Genomic DNA, 19,464 nt, shown 5'->3' with positions numbered 1-19,464 from the left:
GATTCCCTCGAGGAAACTCTGGCAGCAAAGAAAAGCTAATTCTTGCAGCAGGATTTCACAATACAGCACTTGTTTCCCTACAAAAATAAATGGATTGTCTGGTCCTCAATATGTCTCTCAGCTGAACCAGCTCTTAAACTCGACCATGTTGTGTACAACGTTTCTGCATTAAATCACAAATGAGATGAGTTCATCATCCAATAAGCATGTTTGAACAAGCTAGAGAACAAAATAGGCCGATACTTTCCTATCTAATCCATAGAATCCAGGATTTCAGTCCATATGTTTGTGGTAGAGATCCAACTGATTTACTCTACTAATATAAAAAGAGTAATTAAAGATCCATTTCAAATCTAGTAGCGGCTTTAAAAGCCACCTAATGGTGTGTGAAAAAGTGGGAGTGTGTAGCATTACTCATTTAAAAAATGGATTCTAGTTTCCCGTCCATATGCTAGACAACCAATCAAAAAAGGGAAAAGTGGAAAACAAAGAAAGGAGACTTCCAATTGTCCAATGAAATTGAGTAGCATCCCACTAACAGATTTTACACATGGTCTGTTTGGGCCACTTTGGAGTGAATATCATTTTATAAGAAATAATCTATGAGCAACAAAAACATTGACATTTTAAAGCTCAATAGTCATGAATTCTATCCACAAATTTCTGATCAAGTAAGTCAACACAAATAGACAACACACTGGACTTGGCAGAACAAACAACCTTTTGCTACATGTTCCAGCCATTTCTGTTGAAGACAATGTTAGATGCTGGTCACCAGAAAGTTAGGTCATTGCACAGATGTTGACAGGAAAATTTTACAAAGAGATATTAGAGCATATTACATAGCCAGTGGTTAAGTTAAAAAGAGGAGAGGGCATTACCTTCTACGTCATATGGGGGTGGAAAGAATTGTAAAAATAGTGGAATAGCAAAATATAACAAAACAGGGATAGCAATATACAACAATAGTCCAAAAGACATGGAAAGAAATATCACCTTAATGACTTGTAGCAAATAGGTATTTATTCCTTACAAATTGACTCTGTAAAGGTTAGAATATGAAATTTGTCTTGCACATTGAAGAACTAAAAAGCTTTCACACAGATATTTGAAAAACACCTTGTAAGGTTTTATCTGCCTGATTAGTAGACAACAAGTCGATCAAAATGGTTGCAGTGGTTGCATTTGCCGAGAAACCATTTTCAACCATCGTCTGGAGATATTTCACTGCCCATGACATCTCATTATGTTGCAAGAAGCCTTGAATGATTGTGTTATATGTGAAATGGTCAGGCGAACAACCATTTTCCTCCATTTTCTCAAATAGCTCCCTTGCTTCATTTAGTAGTCCCTCTTTGCAAAATCCTTTGATCATTATAGTGTAAGTCCGAACATTAGGTTGCAAGCCTTTCGTAGGAAGAGTATTAAACAGTTCTCTTGCGGTCGTTAGTTTCCCAGCATTACACATACCATCAATCAAGATGTTGTAACTCACAATATGAAGGTCTAACTTTTTGTCTTCCATCTCATGAAATAACGTCGTTGCCTCTTGAAAGTGTAGATTCTTACACAAGCCATCTAACAAAATCGCATAAGTTTGGCAATCAGGATGTTGGCCACAACCTTGCATCTCATAGAGTAGCTCTAATGCAATTTTAAGTCTCCCAACTCGACAAAAGCCACCTATAAGAGTATTGTACGTGACAACATTGGGAAAAATTCTCTATGTGGACATTTCACGAAAGAGATTCATCGCCTCGTCAATTCTTCTCTTTTTACAATATCCATGAATCAATATGTTATAACTAACAATAGAAGGCGAACCATCATATTAAATGTTTTGACAGCGTCATCCATTCTACCTTGCAAACAATAACCGTCAATCAAAGAAATGTAAGTGATTGTATCAGGCTCTATGCCTCTCTGAATCATCATAGCAAAAACTTCTTTTGTCCCTTTCAACATCCCCTCTTTGCCAAATGTGTCCACCAATATGTTGAATGTATGCACATTTGGCATAATTTTCCTTTCCACCATTTCATTAAATAGTTTAGTTGCCTCCTTCCACCGGCTGAAATTGTATAGGCCCTGAATTAAAGAACTGTAAGTGAAAACATTTGGCTGAATTCCTTTACTTGTCATTTCAAAGAATAAAGTCAAAGCCTCGGTTACTAATCTATTCTTACATAAACTATCAATGATTATGCTATAATTCACTACATCAAGTTCAAGATTTCCTTCTTCCATCTTCCGAAGCAACCCAATAGCTACCCTGGTCTCACCTATTTTACACAAACCGTTCATTAATGTTCCATAAGTAATTGTATTAGGGTTATAGCCTATATTCTCCATTTTGTTTGCCAACTTCACAGCTTCAATAATTCTACCCCGAAGACAGAGCCCTTGACAAGAGTAGTAAGAATTATAGAGTTCGGTTGAAAACCAAGTTTCAAAATTCTTGCTAATATAGAGAAGCCGAAATCTACCCGGCTCAAATGGCAGAAGCAATTAGTCAGAACCCCTAGAGTAAAAGCATCCCCCGACAGATCCATTTCTTTAATGAGAGAAATCACAGTTGAGTGATGCTTCATTCTTGCAATTGCACCCAGCAATTGATTAAAATCCACGAGGGAAGGCAAAGGGTGCATGTGAAGCATTCTATGAAACAGGGGTAAGGCGTCATCAAGATTCCTAAAGCTTCGAGATCTGCATCGATCTCTCACAGATTACAAGAACTGATTGGGGCTTTCCAAAATATCTCTACCACTATTGGTAGTGTTAGCAGAAGTAGCACTAAAACTACGACAATAATAATAATAATAATAATAATAACAATTTAGAGCATGGAAAGAAACCCTTGCATGAGAATAACGAGGATCCATAAGCAAATGATTGAAGAAGAAAGCAAGGGAGTTTGTAGACTTAATAGTCGTGCCCATTTCCTTATGTAGTTGAAGAAAAGCGGAAGAAGCAGATCTAATGCAGTGGCTCCGCTCAAGAGAAATAAGCTGAAGAAGTTGATCTGAGATGAAGAAAGTAGAAAGAAGAGAAACTTTCGCGATCTGAGTACACCAGAGTACACGACGTCGTTTCTGTTGTCACGATAACGGGTTGTCAAAATGTCTCATGTCATGATATCGTGATTTTTTCTTTTGCATCGTGAAATTACCTTTTTGCCCTTTATTCTGTTCCAGAGCAACTGCGGCTGCTCCGCTCTAGTGTGCAACAACTCCTTCTCTATCTGAGGCTTCTTCTTCGTAAGCCCCATCACCACACTGATTCTTCCTCTCTCTCCGATTTTAGATTTCTCGATAATTCAAATGCTCTCTACAATTTTAAATGAATTTTAAATATTTAAATTACCATTAATCCTTAGTAAGGAGCGTTAGGGATTCTCCCGTTAATCGTATTTTAATTGAGCCTTAAAGTTCGTCTGATGTAAAATTTTATTTTTGTTTGCCCTTGTTTGCCTCCTTATAAGCGCTTGCTTGTGTAAGCACCTTTTAGGTTTTCTTGTTTTTTAGGGGTTACTTGTAAATCTTTTTTTATACCAGTTACAGAAAACACTAAAAATGACTCTTACTATAAAATATTCAAACTTATTTTACATTCGCTATCATTTATTCTTTTATAGAGGGGCGAGAACAAGACAAAAAAAAAGAGTGTAACACCCCGGTCTCATATTGGGAAGAGATAAATAACTCACATAAAGTAAGTGATTTATAAGAGATAAATAAGTGTTAAATCTCACATTGCCTAGTTACTAGGTGAAACTAGGCTTTATAAGTGATTATAAGGAAAGCTTCAAATCGACTTGTCATTTTGGAGTGATAGCGTAAATATGGCTAGCGCTTTTTCCTGGGTCGTTACAAATGGTATCAGAGCCACCTAGTAACACTAGGCTATGTGGTATTAAAACGCTGCATAATGTGGCCCTAACAAGGACGTCAGGGGTTTAAGGAGAGAAGTTTATAACATTCCGGTCCCATATTGGGAGAAGATAAATAACTCACATAAAGTGAATGGTTTATAAGAGATAGATGAGTGTAAAGTCTAGCCACATCTGTTCTATCACCCCAAAAGGACTATTACTTTTTGCAAAAATAACTTCTTGTACAATATAGATTATTACTTTACATATGATTAAGTAAAGTCTCGACTATTTGTTGGTAGCTGACAGATTCTCTTATGCTTTTGTTGGAAGATTACAAGATGTCAAATTTCTATGGTAGATCCTCTTCTACTTTTTTCAAGTGATCGATGAAGCCTCTCCCATACTTTTTCTTCATCCTTCCTTCACGAAGGATTATGACATCTCGGTTTAGGACCAAGATTGGCAATACAGAGTTACGAGGCAGATAAAAAAATAAATAAATAAAATAAAATTACAAGGGATAACCCCAAAGAAATTGAGCGCAGCAGTCTACTTTGCAACAGCATGAGCTCTAGAATTAGCATGCATTCCCACTTTGTGAGCTTCCTATAAGACTATAACTGCTAGGAAAAGAGCTGAAATGATATCCCTGATAACTGGAGCAATATGCCAATCATTAAAGTGTTTGGTTATTGATGGCCATAATGACAATCAAGGAAATCCCTTCCAAAATAAGAAGAGTTTTACCAAAGGAGACGGCCAAAATTAGATGCTAAAAGAGCTGCTTTTACTTAAATTTGAAAATACGTGTCTTTTTTTAGAATGGATAGATGCCTTGAAGGATCAATTATGAATTTCACCCAGGTCCTACTAGGGAGATCCTCGCACATTATTGTTGTTGGGGGAGAATGAGGAGCATCTAGGCCAAAACACTGCAAATAGCGTTTGTTAAGCATCTTCGAATTCTTCCACTAATGAAAATTTTTACATTGAGTATTAATTTACAAAAGAAGATTCAGCAACAATTTAAAACAAAATTTCCATAAACCAAATCTGAACAAGGTAAAGTCCTGAGGGCTAAGATCAAAATAAACATAATGCTTAGCGGACAGAGAGCACTCTATACGCTTTTTGAGAGGGCCCCAGCTGCAAATAGAAGATTCCTCCGAGAAAACTGTTCCCAAAACAAGAACATCACAAAACTAGGATTAGAATGAGTGGCAAAGTAAATTTAGCGAGAAAAAATGAGCTCATTTGCTTGGAAAATGCTCGGGTACTATAGCTTTTACTATAATCCCCAACATATATGATTGTCCATAATTGGTGAAATGATGAAAAAGTATATGATTGACAAGATGGATTCTTTTGCATAATCATGTCACCAATTATGGACTGCCATATGAAAACTTGTAATAAAAGCTGTAGTACTCAATCTGCTTTTTGTCAATTTACCCGCAATGCGTAGACGGGGGTGGACTTGGTCGGAAGAGTTTTCAATGATCTTAGTCTGTTGGTATTTCCACCTTTGCTGATGAAAGTCAACATACTTGTCAAACTCTATTCAAAATTAGTTCTAATGAAGCAAGAAGAGCAATAACATTTAACAGTCCTCGTCAACAGTCTGTTTTGGATGCACTTACTTTTCTTCTGTCTTTGGCGCCTTTGAACTCGTAGTTACATCCCATAATTTTACAGTGCAATCAGCAGACCCAGATGCAAGTAGTGAACCTTCACAACTGACAAACAAGAAGGATGGCAAAATTAACTTATTTTCCTGGGGAAAAAATAATTCGACAAATTCTGTAGGTATTCAAGACCAAGGAAAAGATATCAACCTAAAAGCAAGGGTCCATACACACGAGGTGTGACCCATCAAAGGTGTAACACACCGACCGGTTGAGAGGTCCCACATCATGATTGTGCCATCTTCATCACCAGAGGCCAGATACCGGCCATCAGGCGACATTGCCAAAGACAAAACCATACTCCTGTGACCAATGAAAATTCGGACACACTCCCCACTTTGTACATCCCACAATCGGACCGTTTTATCACTAGAGCCAGTGGCAATGTAGTTGCAGTTGACATGCCATTGCACACACTGAAATAAAAATGTTCAACCCATTAGATATAAACATCTGACAGAGATTGACATTTTGTAGACAATGGTTCGGCAACAGATTGTATGCGTGCGCGCGCACGAGAGAGAGAAAGAGAGATCTACTCACATCAACATCAGATAAGTGCCCTGCCATTATCCTTAAAGGCAGTATTCTGTCCATGGACCAAATCCTTGCTGTTCGATCGTGTGAAGAGCTGGCAAAATAATGTCCTACAGGACTGAACTGAACCAAGAAATAGAGAAAAAGATACAATATTAAAGTTGATGAGAAGAACAATCATGTTGGGTCATCCCCAATGAGATTTGTTTTTCTGTTTAAGACAATGCCTCTATGACAAAAAACAGTTAATTATAATAACTGAATCAACCATGAATCTGTGGGGTAGTTCCAGGACAATTTAGTAATTTAATATACATATGAATCATACATTCACTAATATTGAGCATCCCAAATCAGCCTTACACGGAGAAACCAAATTAACAAACAAACTGCTTGTTTTCAGCCCTTGCAAGTCATTACAGATTATTAAGAATATTATTTTTCTTTGAATAATGAGAATCATTAAGAAATAAACAGATAACAACCCCCTACACACATAACACCAAAAAAAAAAAACAATAAACTAATTATAAATCATAGAATCCAGGAACACTTGACTCTGAAATGAACAAAGAAATTTAATGTTGTCCATATGTAAATCCCCTTAAAGAATCTAAGCACTAGTCTTCGTCAAGTTGTCAAAAGTGTCAGAGAAAGGAAAAATAGCACACAGAAACAGAACATAAAATAAAAAAATTCTAATAGACTTAAGGGGGGAATTATATGCTTGACATAAATGTTTGAGCATGAAACCTTGGTTGCTAGTTCAGTTTATTAATGAGAAGAAATGTAACTTTGTATCATAACTAGTCCGGGGATTACTTCAAACAATCACATAAACATAATATTAAAATCAAATAGTCATTGGTGCTAACTAAGTTGGTAAAGTCTCTTTTCGTCAAACAAGAGACCTGGGATCGAGTCCTATCTACACCAAGAGACTGGCAGTTTAAGGAATGGAGAGGTCTACCTCCCCCTTGTGCAGCCCATATTGACCATATACAAATAGGGCTATTAGGATAGCAACAGCCATCTACTTCGCACGTGGTTCTAAACTCATACATCTAACCAACTGCAATACAAATTGAGACTCACTGAACTGCTAGCATCCATGTGAAAGAGATTGAGATTTAGGTAGCCTTTGTCAGAAGAAATGGAAAATATATGAAAATAAGGTTTACATTATCAATTTACCTGAACATCCCATACTGGGTAATTGTGGCCCTTGTAGCAGACAAGATTTGCATTTAGTTTTGTGCTCCATAACCGAACTGCAGCAAGTGATGTAATTTTTTATAGTTACATAGTAGTTTCAGCAAAGACTATACTATTATGATTCAAAAGTAAAAAGTTATTACTAAACAACAGAGAGAGAGAGAGTTTGAAGCAGTCATATGATAGTCTAGGAGAACATACTTGTTGAGTCTGCTGAAGAGGAAAGTAAAAAATCCCCCAGTGGACTAAAAGTGGCAGAATACACCGGCCCTGAATGACCTTGAAACAATGTATATCTTTTTCCACCTCTTGACCCTAAAACATGTTCATTTGAAGTGGTACCGTTTTCACCCTGCAAAACAGCTGACACCAACACCATTTAAGTATTCCTCTTCAAAGAATATCTAGGCAGTAAACAAAAGTACAGTAACACAGACGATCATCTCCAAAGCGATCTACTGCCCATTAAAGAACATATGACACTAAGACCGCCAACAAAAGTCGTATAAACGTAACCAAGAAAGAATAACATTTTACTCTGACTGCCCCAAAATGATTGTCTTCCTTGAAAAAGGCACAAGTATTTTAATTAAGAAGTAATGAATGTATTGTGGGTCCTCATATCTTAGTCTAAAATATTCCAGAGTTTGACTTCTTCTCCTCTATGTTCATTGCCTCTCTCCTTCAATTTTGATAAACTCACTTTAGAACTCCCACCCCTCCTGCCGGGAAAAAAAGGTTAAACTCACAAAAAAACAAGAGCCCATGAGTGGAAGTTTGATAAAGACTTTGACAGTCACAAATAACACTGTATTACCTTTCACAAACAGAATGCTGGTTGGGTCTTGAGGCTTTTCTAGTTGTAACTTTCCAGTTTAGTTAGCCCTTTTAAGGGTGTGCTGCTGCGTGTGCTGGCTTTCCCTCAAGCTGTTAGGCCTTCTTGTTTTAAAGGGGTTGCCTTGCATTTCTGTTTGTTTTTCTTCTGGTTTCTTGTGTGGAAGATGGTGCATTCTTGTCTCTTGTAGTGTTTTTGGATGGAAAGAAATGACAGAAGTTTTGAGAACCGTAAGAAATCGTCAATGGAGCTTGAGTCTTTTTTGTTTTTTTTTTTAACTCTTTTTACTTGGACAGCTGTATAGCCTGTATTTGTAGCTCCTTGGGAGCTTAACTTTCATAATTTCTTGTTCTTTTCTCTCCTCCAACATACGTGTTTTCTTCTGTATAATCCATGTATACTTGAGTTGCGTTTATTGCTTTTAATGATAATTCGATTACTTATCAAAAAAAAAAAAAATCAAAGGCGATACTTTTTTATTTATTTAAGTAAACACAAAATATTTAAAGGCGCAATTCAAGTACACATGAAATATACAAGAAAAACACCTAGCGAGTAGAAGAAAAAAGATCAAGAAAAACATGAAAGTTAGAAATATTTAAGTCAATGGCGGTTGTCCAATAATATTTAATTCTGCCACCATCTGTTCACAGTTTTCAAAGCTCCGATCAGTTCTCTCCATCCAAATACACCACATAAGGCAAGACGGAACCATCTTCCATATAACAACATTCTGAATCCTACCCAAATGTCCTTTCTAGCAAGCAAAAAGATCTACCACTCGACGAGGCACAACCCACGCCAACCCTACAAGGCTGAAGATGGTATTCTACCGGGTATTAGCAATCTCATAATGCAGTAAAAGGTGGTCCACTGATTCTCCACTCTTCTTATACATACAACGCCAATCAACCACAATAACATGCCGCTTTCTAAGATTATCCATAGTTAAAATCTTCCCCAAAGCAGTCGACCAAGTAAAGAAAGCCACTTTAAGAAGAGCCTTATTATGGCAAATACTCTAAGAAAAAAGAGTACTATCGTGGGGATCAAGGACATTGTAGTATGATTTAAGATCAAGCAGCCCTCTCTTAGAAAGACACAACAAAGCTTTTCTTTCCACCCTATTTCAATTTGAAGGAGTACAACAAATTGAAGAACAAGGTAAAGAGATCCACCTCCCAGTCGTCAGTCGCTCTGAAAAAGTTAAATATTCCATTAATGAGAGACACCAGAAAACTCCAAATAATATGCCACTAAAGCGTCCTTAAAACACGCCAAATTGAATAAGTCTGGAAAAGCAGTCTTGAGGGCCTGATCCCCACACCACACATCATACCAAAATTTAATTCTGGAGCCATCACCGACCTTATATCTAGTATGCTAGAAAACTCCCCCCCAACTCCTATTATTCTTCCATAGCCCCACCCCATACGCCCCATAAACCCACCCAACACGCTGCCATATTTAGAATCCACAACCACCTTCCATAAGTCTCCTCTCTCCTGAACATTACGCCTAAGTTACTTCCCCAAAAAAGATCAGTTGAACGAAAGTAAATTATGGATCTCCAACCCTCCTTTGGAGATCGGAGAACACACCTTAAACCAGCTAATTAAATGGAATTTGAACTCATCACCAATATCACCCGATAAAAAGTCCCGTTGCAACTTCTCTATGCAGTCAGCAACACCAACCGGGAGGGGAAAATGAGACGTAAAGTAGGCAGATTAGATAAAATACTTTTGATCAAGGTCACCCTCCCAACCCTTTGACAAATACATCCTCTTCCATCCAGCCAAACGGTACTTAATCTTCTAAATAATGCCATCCCATACAGATTTGACCTTAAACAAAGCTCCCAGCGGAAGGCCTAGATATTTCATAGGACGAAAGGAGACCCTACAACCCAAAATGCTAGCCAGACCTTCCACATTGCTAACATTGCCAACGAGGACCAACTCTAATTTAGCCATATTAATCCTCAAACTTGAAGCTGCTACAAAGCATAGGAACAAACAACGCAAATTGCGAAGATCTTGATTTCCCCCGCAAAAAATCAAAGCATCGTCCGCAAATAAAAGGCGAGAAATGTTAGAGGGCACCAACATTCTTGGATCCCGCCGAAAAGCCTAATAATAGACCCCCGTTTACCAAAGGAGAAATCATTCTACTTAACATCTTCAATAATCCTAAATTTACCAATTCTATGAAAAGCAACAAATAACAATATTTTTTAAGCTGTATTAAAATAGTACTATTGGACTAGTTAGCTGAAGATGATCCTCCATGAAGTTAACCTAATACCGACATTCCATCAACACAGGAATTGTTATGACTTGCAGCTTTCTCATACACAAAGAAATGTGAAATTCTTTTACGTGGCATTTGGTTCACGAAATCTAACAGTCCTTCTGTTACCCACATTCCTAGGCACATTCTTGGGAATCTGGATTCAAAGGAATGTGACTATTCCTACGTTTGGGAATGATTAGGAATCTAATAGGATCCCATGTTTGGTTTACTCCTAAGCATCTTGTAGGAATTATTATTCTTCCCAAAATATCCTTAAATACGTTTTGTCCATATTATCCATACAATTTGCATGTTTTACTACCAACAAAAAGAAACACGTCTAAATCGTGAATTTAGTCTTATTACTCACAATATAAAGAGAGAAATGGAACCTACCGACAAGTACTTATGTATGGTAGAGCCCATCAAATGCTTAGATTTGAGATAGAGATTCGTCTGCTCAAGGGAGAGGGAGAGAGCTCAAATTTGGGAGAGTTTCGCCAGCTCAAGGGAGAGGGAGAGAGTTTCTAGAAGGGAAACCACATTCCCATCAAAAGGGAGTTGATAGGGAATCCACATTCCCTTGGGTATCTAGATTCCTTCCACTTAAGTGCAACCAAACGAGGTAATCTTTTAGGATTCCTGGGAATCCTAAAACTTACCCCCATCTAAACACCCCATTAATTATTTATGTAAAACAGTTTCTTAGCTAATCTAAGGTAGCTTCTTCTTCCACAATTTCTGGGTATATCAACTATAAACCAGGTATAAATTATATGTGCCAACAATTATGATTTGATCACATTAACAATAAATTATAAGTGTTAATACGTACATAAACTCATATGATAGCAAGTTGCAACTTGAAGAAAAATAAATAATAATAGAAAATCTCATTCAATTAAAAAAAAAAAAAAAATTATTGCAGACTTACGGCCAACAGGTTCTTGCCCAAGCTTTGCCATGTCCCAAATCTATGGAGGCACAGTTCAAAAATTAGAAAATGTTAAAACACAAAGAATATTGGTTATGATATCTGATCAGATACAACCTTCAACGATGAGTCTGAAAATCCACCAGCAACCAAAGATCCATCATGGGATATTGATGAACAGTTTAAACTGGGACAATTTATCAAAAAGATAAGTATTTAAGCAAAAATGTTACTAAAGAAACAATATTAATATTAGGCCAACAAAGTTATGGACATTACCCATTATGTGTGTTGATGAATGTATAAAAGCTGACAGATGGCAGTGATACACTACTCAACTGAACCCGGTTTCTTAGGTCTTCAAGAATAGACTTTTCTACATCTGTGTGACTGAAGCAATCAATAAAAGTTAAATCAATGGCCTGTGGCAGAACCTTGACATCAACAGCGTCATAGATTTCTTGTGCTGATACCCCAAATTTATCCACAAAGTCTTATTTGGCAAAACATACCATAAGAAATCATTAACATTGCAATGAACTGCAACACAACTTTATTCTAGGGCATATTGTCAAATAAAACACAAATGCAATGAGTACCATTGGTCAACGTAAGGACTCAACCAAGGCACACATCCGATTGGCTTGCAAAATCTTAAGATATCCTAAATGCTTAATTTACAAGGAAATCTTGTATTCAAGAGATGATTAGGAGTCAAAACTTTAACCAACAAGGCAAAGTCCCATCTAGCTGCAAGAGTACAATATATATTAACATGAGACTTTCAAAACAAATCATGTGAAGCACGTATTAAAAAATGAAAAGAAAAATAAAACTATTTCCAATTGAAAAATGACCCAGAACGTTGCAATAAGTAATACCTCATGACTATCCACTAATTAAGTTCCAGTTAACTGGAATAGAAGTAAAAAAGTCACAATTTAGCGAGAAAGAGAACTTATAGTTTGTTGTTAGGGGTGTAAGTGCAGAAAGGGTGGGGGTTAGAGATAAGGTGCTGATGGTTTCTGCTTTGTCGCTATACATTTATAAAACTTAGTAAAACAAAACCTTGTCAATATCATAAACCATTTCAAACTCAAGCCAAACTTTGAATTTTTGATGCAATGCACTATAAATTGATATTATATTAATAAACCATTACCTACACTGAACAGTGAAAAGTCATATTATATTGCTCATTTTATTGAACTTGTCTGAATTTTAAGTTTTCCTGGCAGCAGTTTAAACGATATGATAACTCTACTCTAGGTCACCCCACTCCATGTAAAGCATAGTTTCTGCTAATAACTGTAACCTTTGTTTAATGAGGAAAAAAAAAGAAAATAGAGGATTCCAGAAAATACATTACTGGCAAAGTAAGCTCTGGTTTGACTCGTGGTGCCATAGGTACAGTGTTAGCCTCAGGACGCCCAGTTTTCCCTGTTGCACTTACACCCTTGTCCTTCTTTAACTTTTTAATTGACATGCCTTGCTTTGCTCCTTCACCTGATCTTTTCTGAACAAGAAACAGGTAACACAAAAGTCAAGCGAAAGAATCCGAAACTTTGAACTATCAATCACTATAGAAATGACATACACGACAAAAAATCACAAATAAATTATTTCAATCAATTATAAATCTGTAGATATGGGAGAATTTTTTTTTTTTGATAAGTAGATATGGGAGAAAGTTACAGGTATCTGAAGTACATTTTACCTTATTTTCATCTAATTCTCCCTCTTTGGTTTCTCCTTCAGCCTTTTCAGAATCGGAGAGCAAACCTCCACCCTTTTCCAAGCGTTCTTCTAAAGAATCTTCAAGCAGCTATCAAAAATATAAGAGTAAAGCTCAAAATTAAATAACCAACCAAGAAAAAGAAATTACACTTACACAGATAACTACCATTGAGAGCAGGGACAGGTATAGAGCTTTTTTTTTTATAAGTAAATTTAGTCTTATTGAAAGCGTCAAGCGCTCCTAAGTACACCAGAAGTATACAAAAGGAAACACCTAACTAAGAAGAGAAAAACGAACAAGAAAATTGACAAAACTAAGCGACAATGGGAACAAAAAAGCTACCATCTAAAGATACAAAGTACGAAAAAAACGAAGCTAAAATATCCTCCATAGAACTCTCCAAATCCTCGAAACACCTAAGATTTATTTCCTTCCGAACACACCAAAAAATGCAGATTGGCACCATCTTCCAAATCGCAGCAATCATAGGCCTTCCAAAATTTCACAAACAGGTAAACAAGTCGATAACTCTTCTAGGCATAACCCAAGACATACCAAATCGAGTGAAAAGGGTATTTCACAGAGAGGAAGCCGCATTGCAGTGAAGAAGAAGGTAGTCCACTAATTCCCCATTTCTCTTGCACAAGCAACATCTGTCCACTATGATAATATACCTCTTCCTGAGATTATCCACAGTAAGGATCTTGCATTGCACCGCCGACCACGCAAAAAAAATCACCCTCGAAGGAGCCTAAGTCTGCCACACACTCTTCCAAGGGAAGCGTCTACCTTCAAAGCAAGCCAAAGAGCTAAAGAAGTACTTGACCTTGAACAAGCCTTTCTTGGAAGAAACTCACCAAAGCCTATCTGCACGATCTCTACTCACAATGGTCGAGTGCAACACCTGAAAGAAGGAAGCAAAGACATTCACTTCCCAATCATGCGCCTCTCTAATAAAGCTCACGTTCTACTGAGTAGAACCGCCCAAAATCTCCATATTATCCGCAACTGAGGCATCATTCGCATGAGCAATACCAAAGAGAACAGAAAATGCTTCCTTCAGAACTATATCCCTGCACCACCCTTATTAAGAGTACCCTCGCCAATTTACCTACGTATTATTTGTCATTATTCCCTCTCCCGGGGAGTATTGCTGCTCGAATTGAGAAGTTACAACGGGATTTTCTATGGGGTGGGATTGGTGAAGAGTTCTTTTTTTAATAAATAGGGATTGGTGAAGAGTTCAAATATCACTTGGTGAGTTGGTCTAAGGTTTGTACCCTACTTACAGAAGGAGGGTTGGGTATCAGGAACTTGGTGATGTTTAACAGCGCTCTGTTAGGTAAATGGTTGTGGTGGTTTGGGATTGAGAGAGATGTTTGGTGGAGAGTTGCAATGGACTCCAAGTTTGGCAGTTTGTGGAGCGGGTGGTGTTCCCTTGAGCCTGTAGGTGCCTTTGGAGTGGAGTTGTAGAAGAACATCAGGAAAGGGTGAGAGACTTTCTCTGGTTCTGCTATATTTGAGGTGGGGGATGGGGTCATAGCAATAAAACTCGTTCACAACTAAATTAAGGCTGACTAATTAAAAATTACCAAAATTTGTGGAGAAAATAAATCATATACAAACCAACCTTTCAACAATGCTTAACGAAAGTGGACTTAGAGCCAGTTTGAGAGGTTTATAATTTTAATATGAGAAGCTGCAGCTGTTTTGAGGAGCAACCAAGGGCTACTTCTCAAAATCTACCTAAAAAGCCTAAACTGCTTCACAAAATTTGCAAAAAAAATGACACACCGTTGAGATGCCAAACGAGATGCAAGTAGCTTCTACTATTTTTTTTTATAAGTAAGAAAAGTTTTATTAAAAAAAGCGTAAGACGCCCCTAAGTACACAGTGAGTATTTTTTTGATAAGAAAGTACACATGGAGTATACACAGGAACAACCAAAGGCAATCCACAAAAAGCACCTCAACGAAACCCTAAAGCCCAAAAGGAACACCCAAGAATAGCCCACAAAAGAACCCAACAAAACCCACAAGGAGTTAAGCCCTAAAACCCGAAAACCCTAAAACCTCCAGTAGCTTCTACTGTTAAAAGCTGAAGCACCGTTGATATCAAAGGAGTTGGGGAGGAGTTTATGGGAGATGGCTCTAAGGTTAGATTCTAGCATGATGAGGTGTGGGGATCAGGCCCTTAAGGATGTTTTCTCGAATCTATATAGTATTACGTGTATTAAGGATGATTCTGTGGTAGATTACTTGGAGTTATCTAGTTATTCCCATTAGTAGAATGTAAGCTTTATCAAAGTGGCTCATAATTGGGATGAATGTCTTTGCTTTGTTTTTTAATTTATTGTACTCCTTTAAAAAAATTGTGGGCCACTTCCAAGATAAGGGTGTTTGGCGTTAGATCTTTCTATAACATCCTTGTACCTCATGACAGCACTCTCTTCCTTGGAAGAGTATTTGGCGGAATAAGGTCCCCATTGAGGTAAATTTTGTATGCAAGTATATTATATTGTAACATCTGAAAAGTTTTAGGCAGTTGTAAAAATATTAGCAAAATGTCCATCATTAGTATTGTATTCAATGTTTGCATTGGCTATGAAAACCACACATTTAATAGCACGAAATCTATCAAAATCAATGACATTTAGTTAAATAATTTAAAACACAAAGAGCAATACAGAGAGAATAAGGGGCAGTTATTTGGCATTTCAAACAAAGATGCAAGCCCAGTATATTCGCAGCCGATTTGCAAATAAAAATCATGACCACTATATACAATTACAAGACTACTATCCTTTTGAATTACAAAAATACGTTATCCCTCTCAATAAATAACATAAAAGGAACTCAGAATCTTTACTGACCCCCCAATGTATTTCCTTCTGATTTATCCGGGTGGCCTCATCGTGGCTGCTTCCAGTAAGTGTTACGACTTCAGTGTCATCAGAAATTGAGATGGGCTGCCCTGGAGAAACTGCAAAACTAGTAATATATGAATATCATAATAACTCAAACATATAAATTCTTATATACATGCAACCAAAAGGCTAACAGATGTACCTTGAAAGTTAATATGCTCATTTATAACCCCAAGCATTGTGGTCAATTTTGTCTTGTGTAGATACTGCAGCAGTAGCTCATAGGAGTACTGGCACAATAGTTAACAATAAGTTTTTCAGTGGTCCAATAATATATTCTGAACCTATCTAAAGGGTAACAACCAAGAAACTATTATAGGAAATTCCATCTCTATAGCTATCAATGTAACAAGGCCACCAATAACTCATAGCAATAAAAAGAAAATCATATGTTAGCTAAAAATAGAATTCCATCGCAAAGAACTGAAGTTTTCTTAGTGCAATAGGACATCATAAACCTAAGCTATCAAAGATCAAATTGATACATAGAATTAATGTTGATTATACAGGAAAAGATGGCTTCCAGGGACCTTAAGATAGACAAGTACTATGATTTGCGTGATCTATAATTGGATAAACATTAACATGAATCACTTTGGATACTAACAAGTTAATCAAGAAGAACAAGAAGTTACCTGACATATCTTTATTTTCACTTTGCTCTGCCTAAGAGAATGAGCAAATTCCATCTCCTGAACAGAAACTTGATGATTAAATTATTATGATTTCTAATTTAGCCATATAAAGAATGGGGAACATTAAATGAAGGTTCTAAAGTAGTAATTACCTCCAGATGAGAGGGAGAAAGAACTCCTTCCAACTTTTGAAGGTCTCGCGAGTGCATCATTTCATGGTCTTCACGGAAGCTATTGAAAAAGGTTCGCGCTGGAGATATCAACCATAATTATGTGAACATGTACACATTACAGTTGTTGAACTAATTCTCACTTTGGTAAGTTTGCAGTACAAAAAGCACAAGACATGAAGAAAAAAGATCAACTGTAATCATGTAAAAAGAACCAGGTAACAGTTGCACTAATGGACCACTTCAGTTAGTTTCTGACATAGACTACAAAACATACCTTCTTGAACATGCCCTTTTTCCACCAGATCCATGAAACAATGAATAAATACAGGATAAAGCACACGAAGCAACTCGTGCTGCAGAGGTTGAAAAGGTGATTTAGTCGAATCATAAACACCGGGATTATGAAACTAAAATCAATTTAAAAACCAGCTACCTTGTACAAATCTAGTGAAGTATAAGTCCATGACCTAAACTTGCTATATCCATCATGGTATCGTGCAGGACCATTCTCCAATCTGAAAAATAAGAACTTTCATGATGCAACAAAAGCACCTTTGTGACAATAAAAAGTGCACGAATAACCAGAGAAAAAAAAATTAATATAAAGATTGCATTTTTCAATCCTTTTAATAATACTCTTATGTCAGCATTTTTCACCATACTAGATACACTAACATGACTGCTGCAAAAGTATAGCCGCCCACTCCACTTTCAGAATTTATTACATTTTCAGTGTCGACCACTACAGTGCTACACAACCATGTCATTCTCATCAATGCCACTAAGTATCGGTTCAGTGGTAAGCCGGGGAGGCCCAAACAACTTGATTTTCCTTTACTTAAAAAACAACATGAAAGCATCTTGTCTTCTATTGTTCAGAAGAATTCAAAGTTCACTGCAGTGATTTCTTACATGTTCTATATCTCCCACTTCTACAATATTTAAGTCTTATGAAAGTCCCCTCCTGCAAAAACTACGAAGAGGATAATTCTCGGGAGGTTAAAGGCGTGTGCTCTAGTTCCAGAGAAAGAAGGGGGCTTTTGAACTTAGATTGCTCCATAAACTATGATTCTACATGCGCGTCCTCAAGGCGTGGAAAATGCAAGGCTCACGTTTTTTATTGTGAGTGCCTCGGGTTGAGGGCTTTTGGTGTTTTGTGGGTTCGAGTTTGAGGGTTTGAGTGCTTGCTGTTTTGTGGATTTTTGGCTGGGTAGTGTGGGTTGTTTGGGTTTTCCTCACTCTAGTTAAGGTTCCTGTTGTATATTGCGTGTGTACTTTGGGCGCCTTACGCTTTTTATAAAATTTCCTTTAGCTATCAAAGAAAAAAAAAAAAAAAAGTCACAAACATGACTATGCAACAAAGTTTAGAGTATCACTCCAACACCAATACATATAGCCCATCCCATATCAATGTAGTGATGGTCCAAAACAAGGCCAACCCCAAACTATCAAGAAATGATTGCTCCAAAGAATGTATTATATGGGTCGCTCAGTGAACAAGAGACCAAATTTAGTCTTCAGATACCCAACTATAGCAAATATTATACCCTAATTAACATAAAATTACCAGCCAAGTGAAAATCCAGAACACTTGTCGTGTTCTTATAACTTGTAAACCGTGGCACAAGCTAAAGAATTTCAACTTGGGGATCTGAAAACTTTAGAAATACTCTTTGAGATATATAATAAGTGGTATAAGCAAGTCCACAAGTGAATCATAAGTAATAGCAAATTGTCAAAAACAATGCCATATGATTCACATGAATACAGTGCATATTCCCAATTCACTCTACGTATTAACTCTAGCTTAGCGTGAACGACATAAAACATATAAATACGTATGGCACATTCAACAGTCAAACCCCTTACAATTATTTGGCACGTCAAATATATTTTTTAGAACATTTGGCACCTAATATACGCATAAAATGTGAACCTTTATCCCAATTTAAACCATTCCATAGGTTAAGCATGTCTTCGAGCGAAATTCATAAATTCGACCAAAAAAAAATGTTATTTTTTGGCTCGTTTATGCAGCATTATCATTCACCGCACCAATATAAGTAAAGCTATAGACATTTACTTCACTAATCCAAGCAAAATTTGGAAATTACTTATCCTCGTGCTTTATACATTTGCTTGAAAAAAAAAAGGATTATATATATATATATATATATATATATATATATATATATATATATATATATATATATATATATAGAGAGAGAGAGAGAGAGAGAGAGAGAGAGAGAGAGAGAGAGAGAGAGAGTACTCGGAGAAGGCGAGGAGGTGCTTGGCGAGGTCAGGGTCAGAGAGGGAATTGGTGGTGGAGGACGATGAATTGTTCTTGCTCGATTGCTGTTGTCGTTCTTCTTGGAAAGCGTGCTCAGCTTGCTTGAACCCCTTCTTCTTCAGGTACGCTGCCACGAACTTCTCTATTTGATCTTCCTCCATTGCTCTCCCTCTCTCTCGCTCCGACTCCGAGTGCGCCTCTGATTTAGGTCTTGCCGTTTCGGGAAATTTGCTCGCAGGATCTTGGGCCTGAGTTTGGACTAAACCCTTGTGCCTATGAAAACATTTTCGGCATTCATCAAAGCCCAATACCCTTTTGGGGTCT

The 19,464-nt window shown here is 37.1% G+C and overlaps 2 protein-coding genes across 2 annotated transcripts; both read right to left on the bottom strand.

The window, feature by feature from the left end:
* Positions 1 to 1,096: 1,096 nt before the first annotated feature.
* Positions 1,097 to 3,268, bottom strand: LOC133870593 (putative pentatricopeptide repeat-containing protein At1g12700, mitochondrial). Its single transcript, XM_062307752.1, has 3 exons — positions 3,170 to 3,268; positions 1,863 to 2,490; positions 1,097 to 1,683 (listed from the first exon to the last, which is right to left on the bottom strand). The coding sequence occupies exons 1-3, from the start codon at positions 3,266 to 3,268 to the stop codon at positions 1,097 to 1,099; spliced, it is 1,314 nt and encodes a 437-aa protein (XP_062163736.1).
* Positions 3,269 to 4,813: 1,545 nt separating this feature from the next.
* Positions 4,814 to 19,370, bottom strand: LOC133871023 (transcription initiation factor TFIID subunit 5). Its single transcript, XM_062308359.1, has 19 exons — positions 19,120 to 19,370; positions 17,281 to 17,362; positions 17,122 to 17,200; positions 16,827 to 16,924; positions 16,675 to 16,731; positions 16,182 to 16,269; positions 15,986 to 16,095; positions 13,093 to 13,200; positions 12,740 to 12,891; positions 11,655 to 11,765; positions 11,493 to 11,562; positions 11,376 to 11,415; positions 7,513 to 7,674; positions 7,291 to 7,367; positions 6,103 to 6,219; positions 5,710 to 5,975; positions 5,515 to 5,610; positions 5,327 to 5,402; positions 4,814 to 5,048 (listed from the first exon to the last, which is right to left on the bottom strand). The coding sequence occupies exons 1-19, from the start codon at positions 19,299 to 19,301 to the stop codon at positions 4,995 to 4,997; spliced, it is 2,025 nt and encodes a 674-aa protein (XP_062164343.1). The 5' UTR covers positions 19,302 to 19,370; the 3' UTR covers positions 4,814 to 4,994.
* Between the last annotated feature and the right edge of the window lie 94 nt (positions 19,371 to 19,464).

This window comes from Alnus glutinosa, chromosome 6 (genome assembly GCF_958979055.1).
Source record: "Alnus glutinosa chromosome 6, dhAlnGlut1.1, whole genome shotgun sequence".
In the NCBI taxonomy this organism is placed as follows: domain Eukaryota; kingdom Viridiplantae; phylum Streptophyta; class Magnoliopsida; order Fagales; family Betulaceae; genus Alnus; species Alnus glutinosa.
Note: the sequence above shows the minus strand (reverse complement) of the source record. Positions and strands in the feature narration are given on the sequence as shown.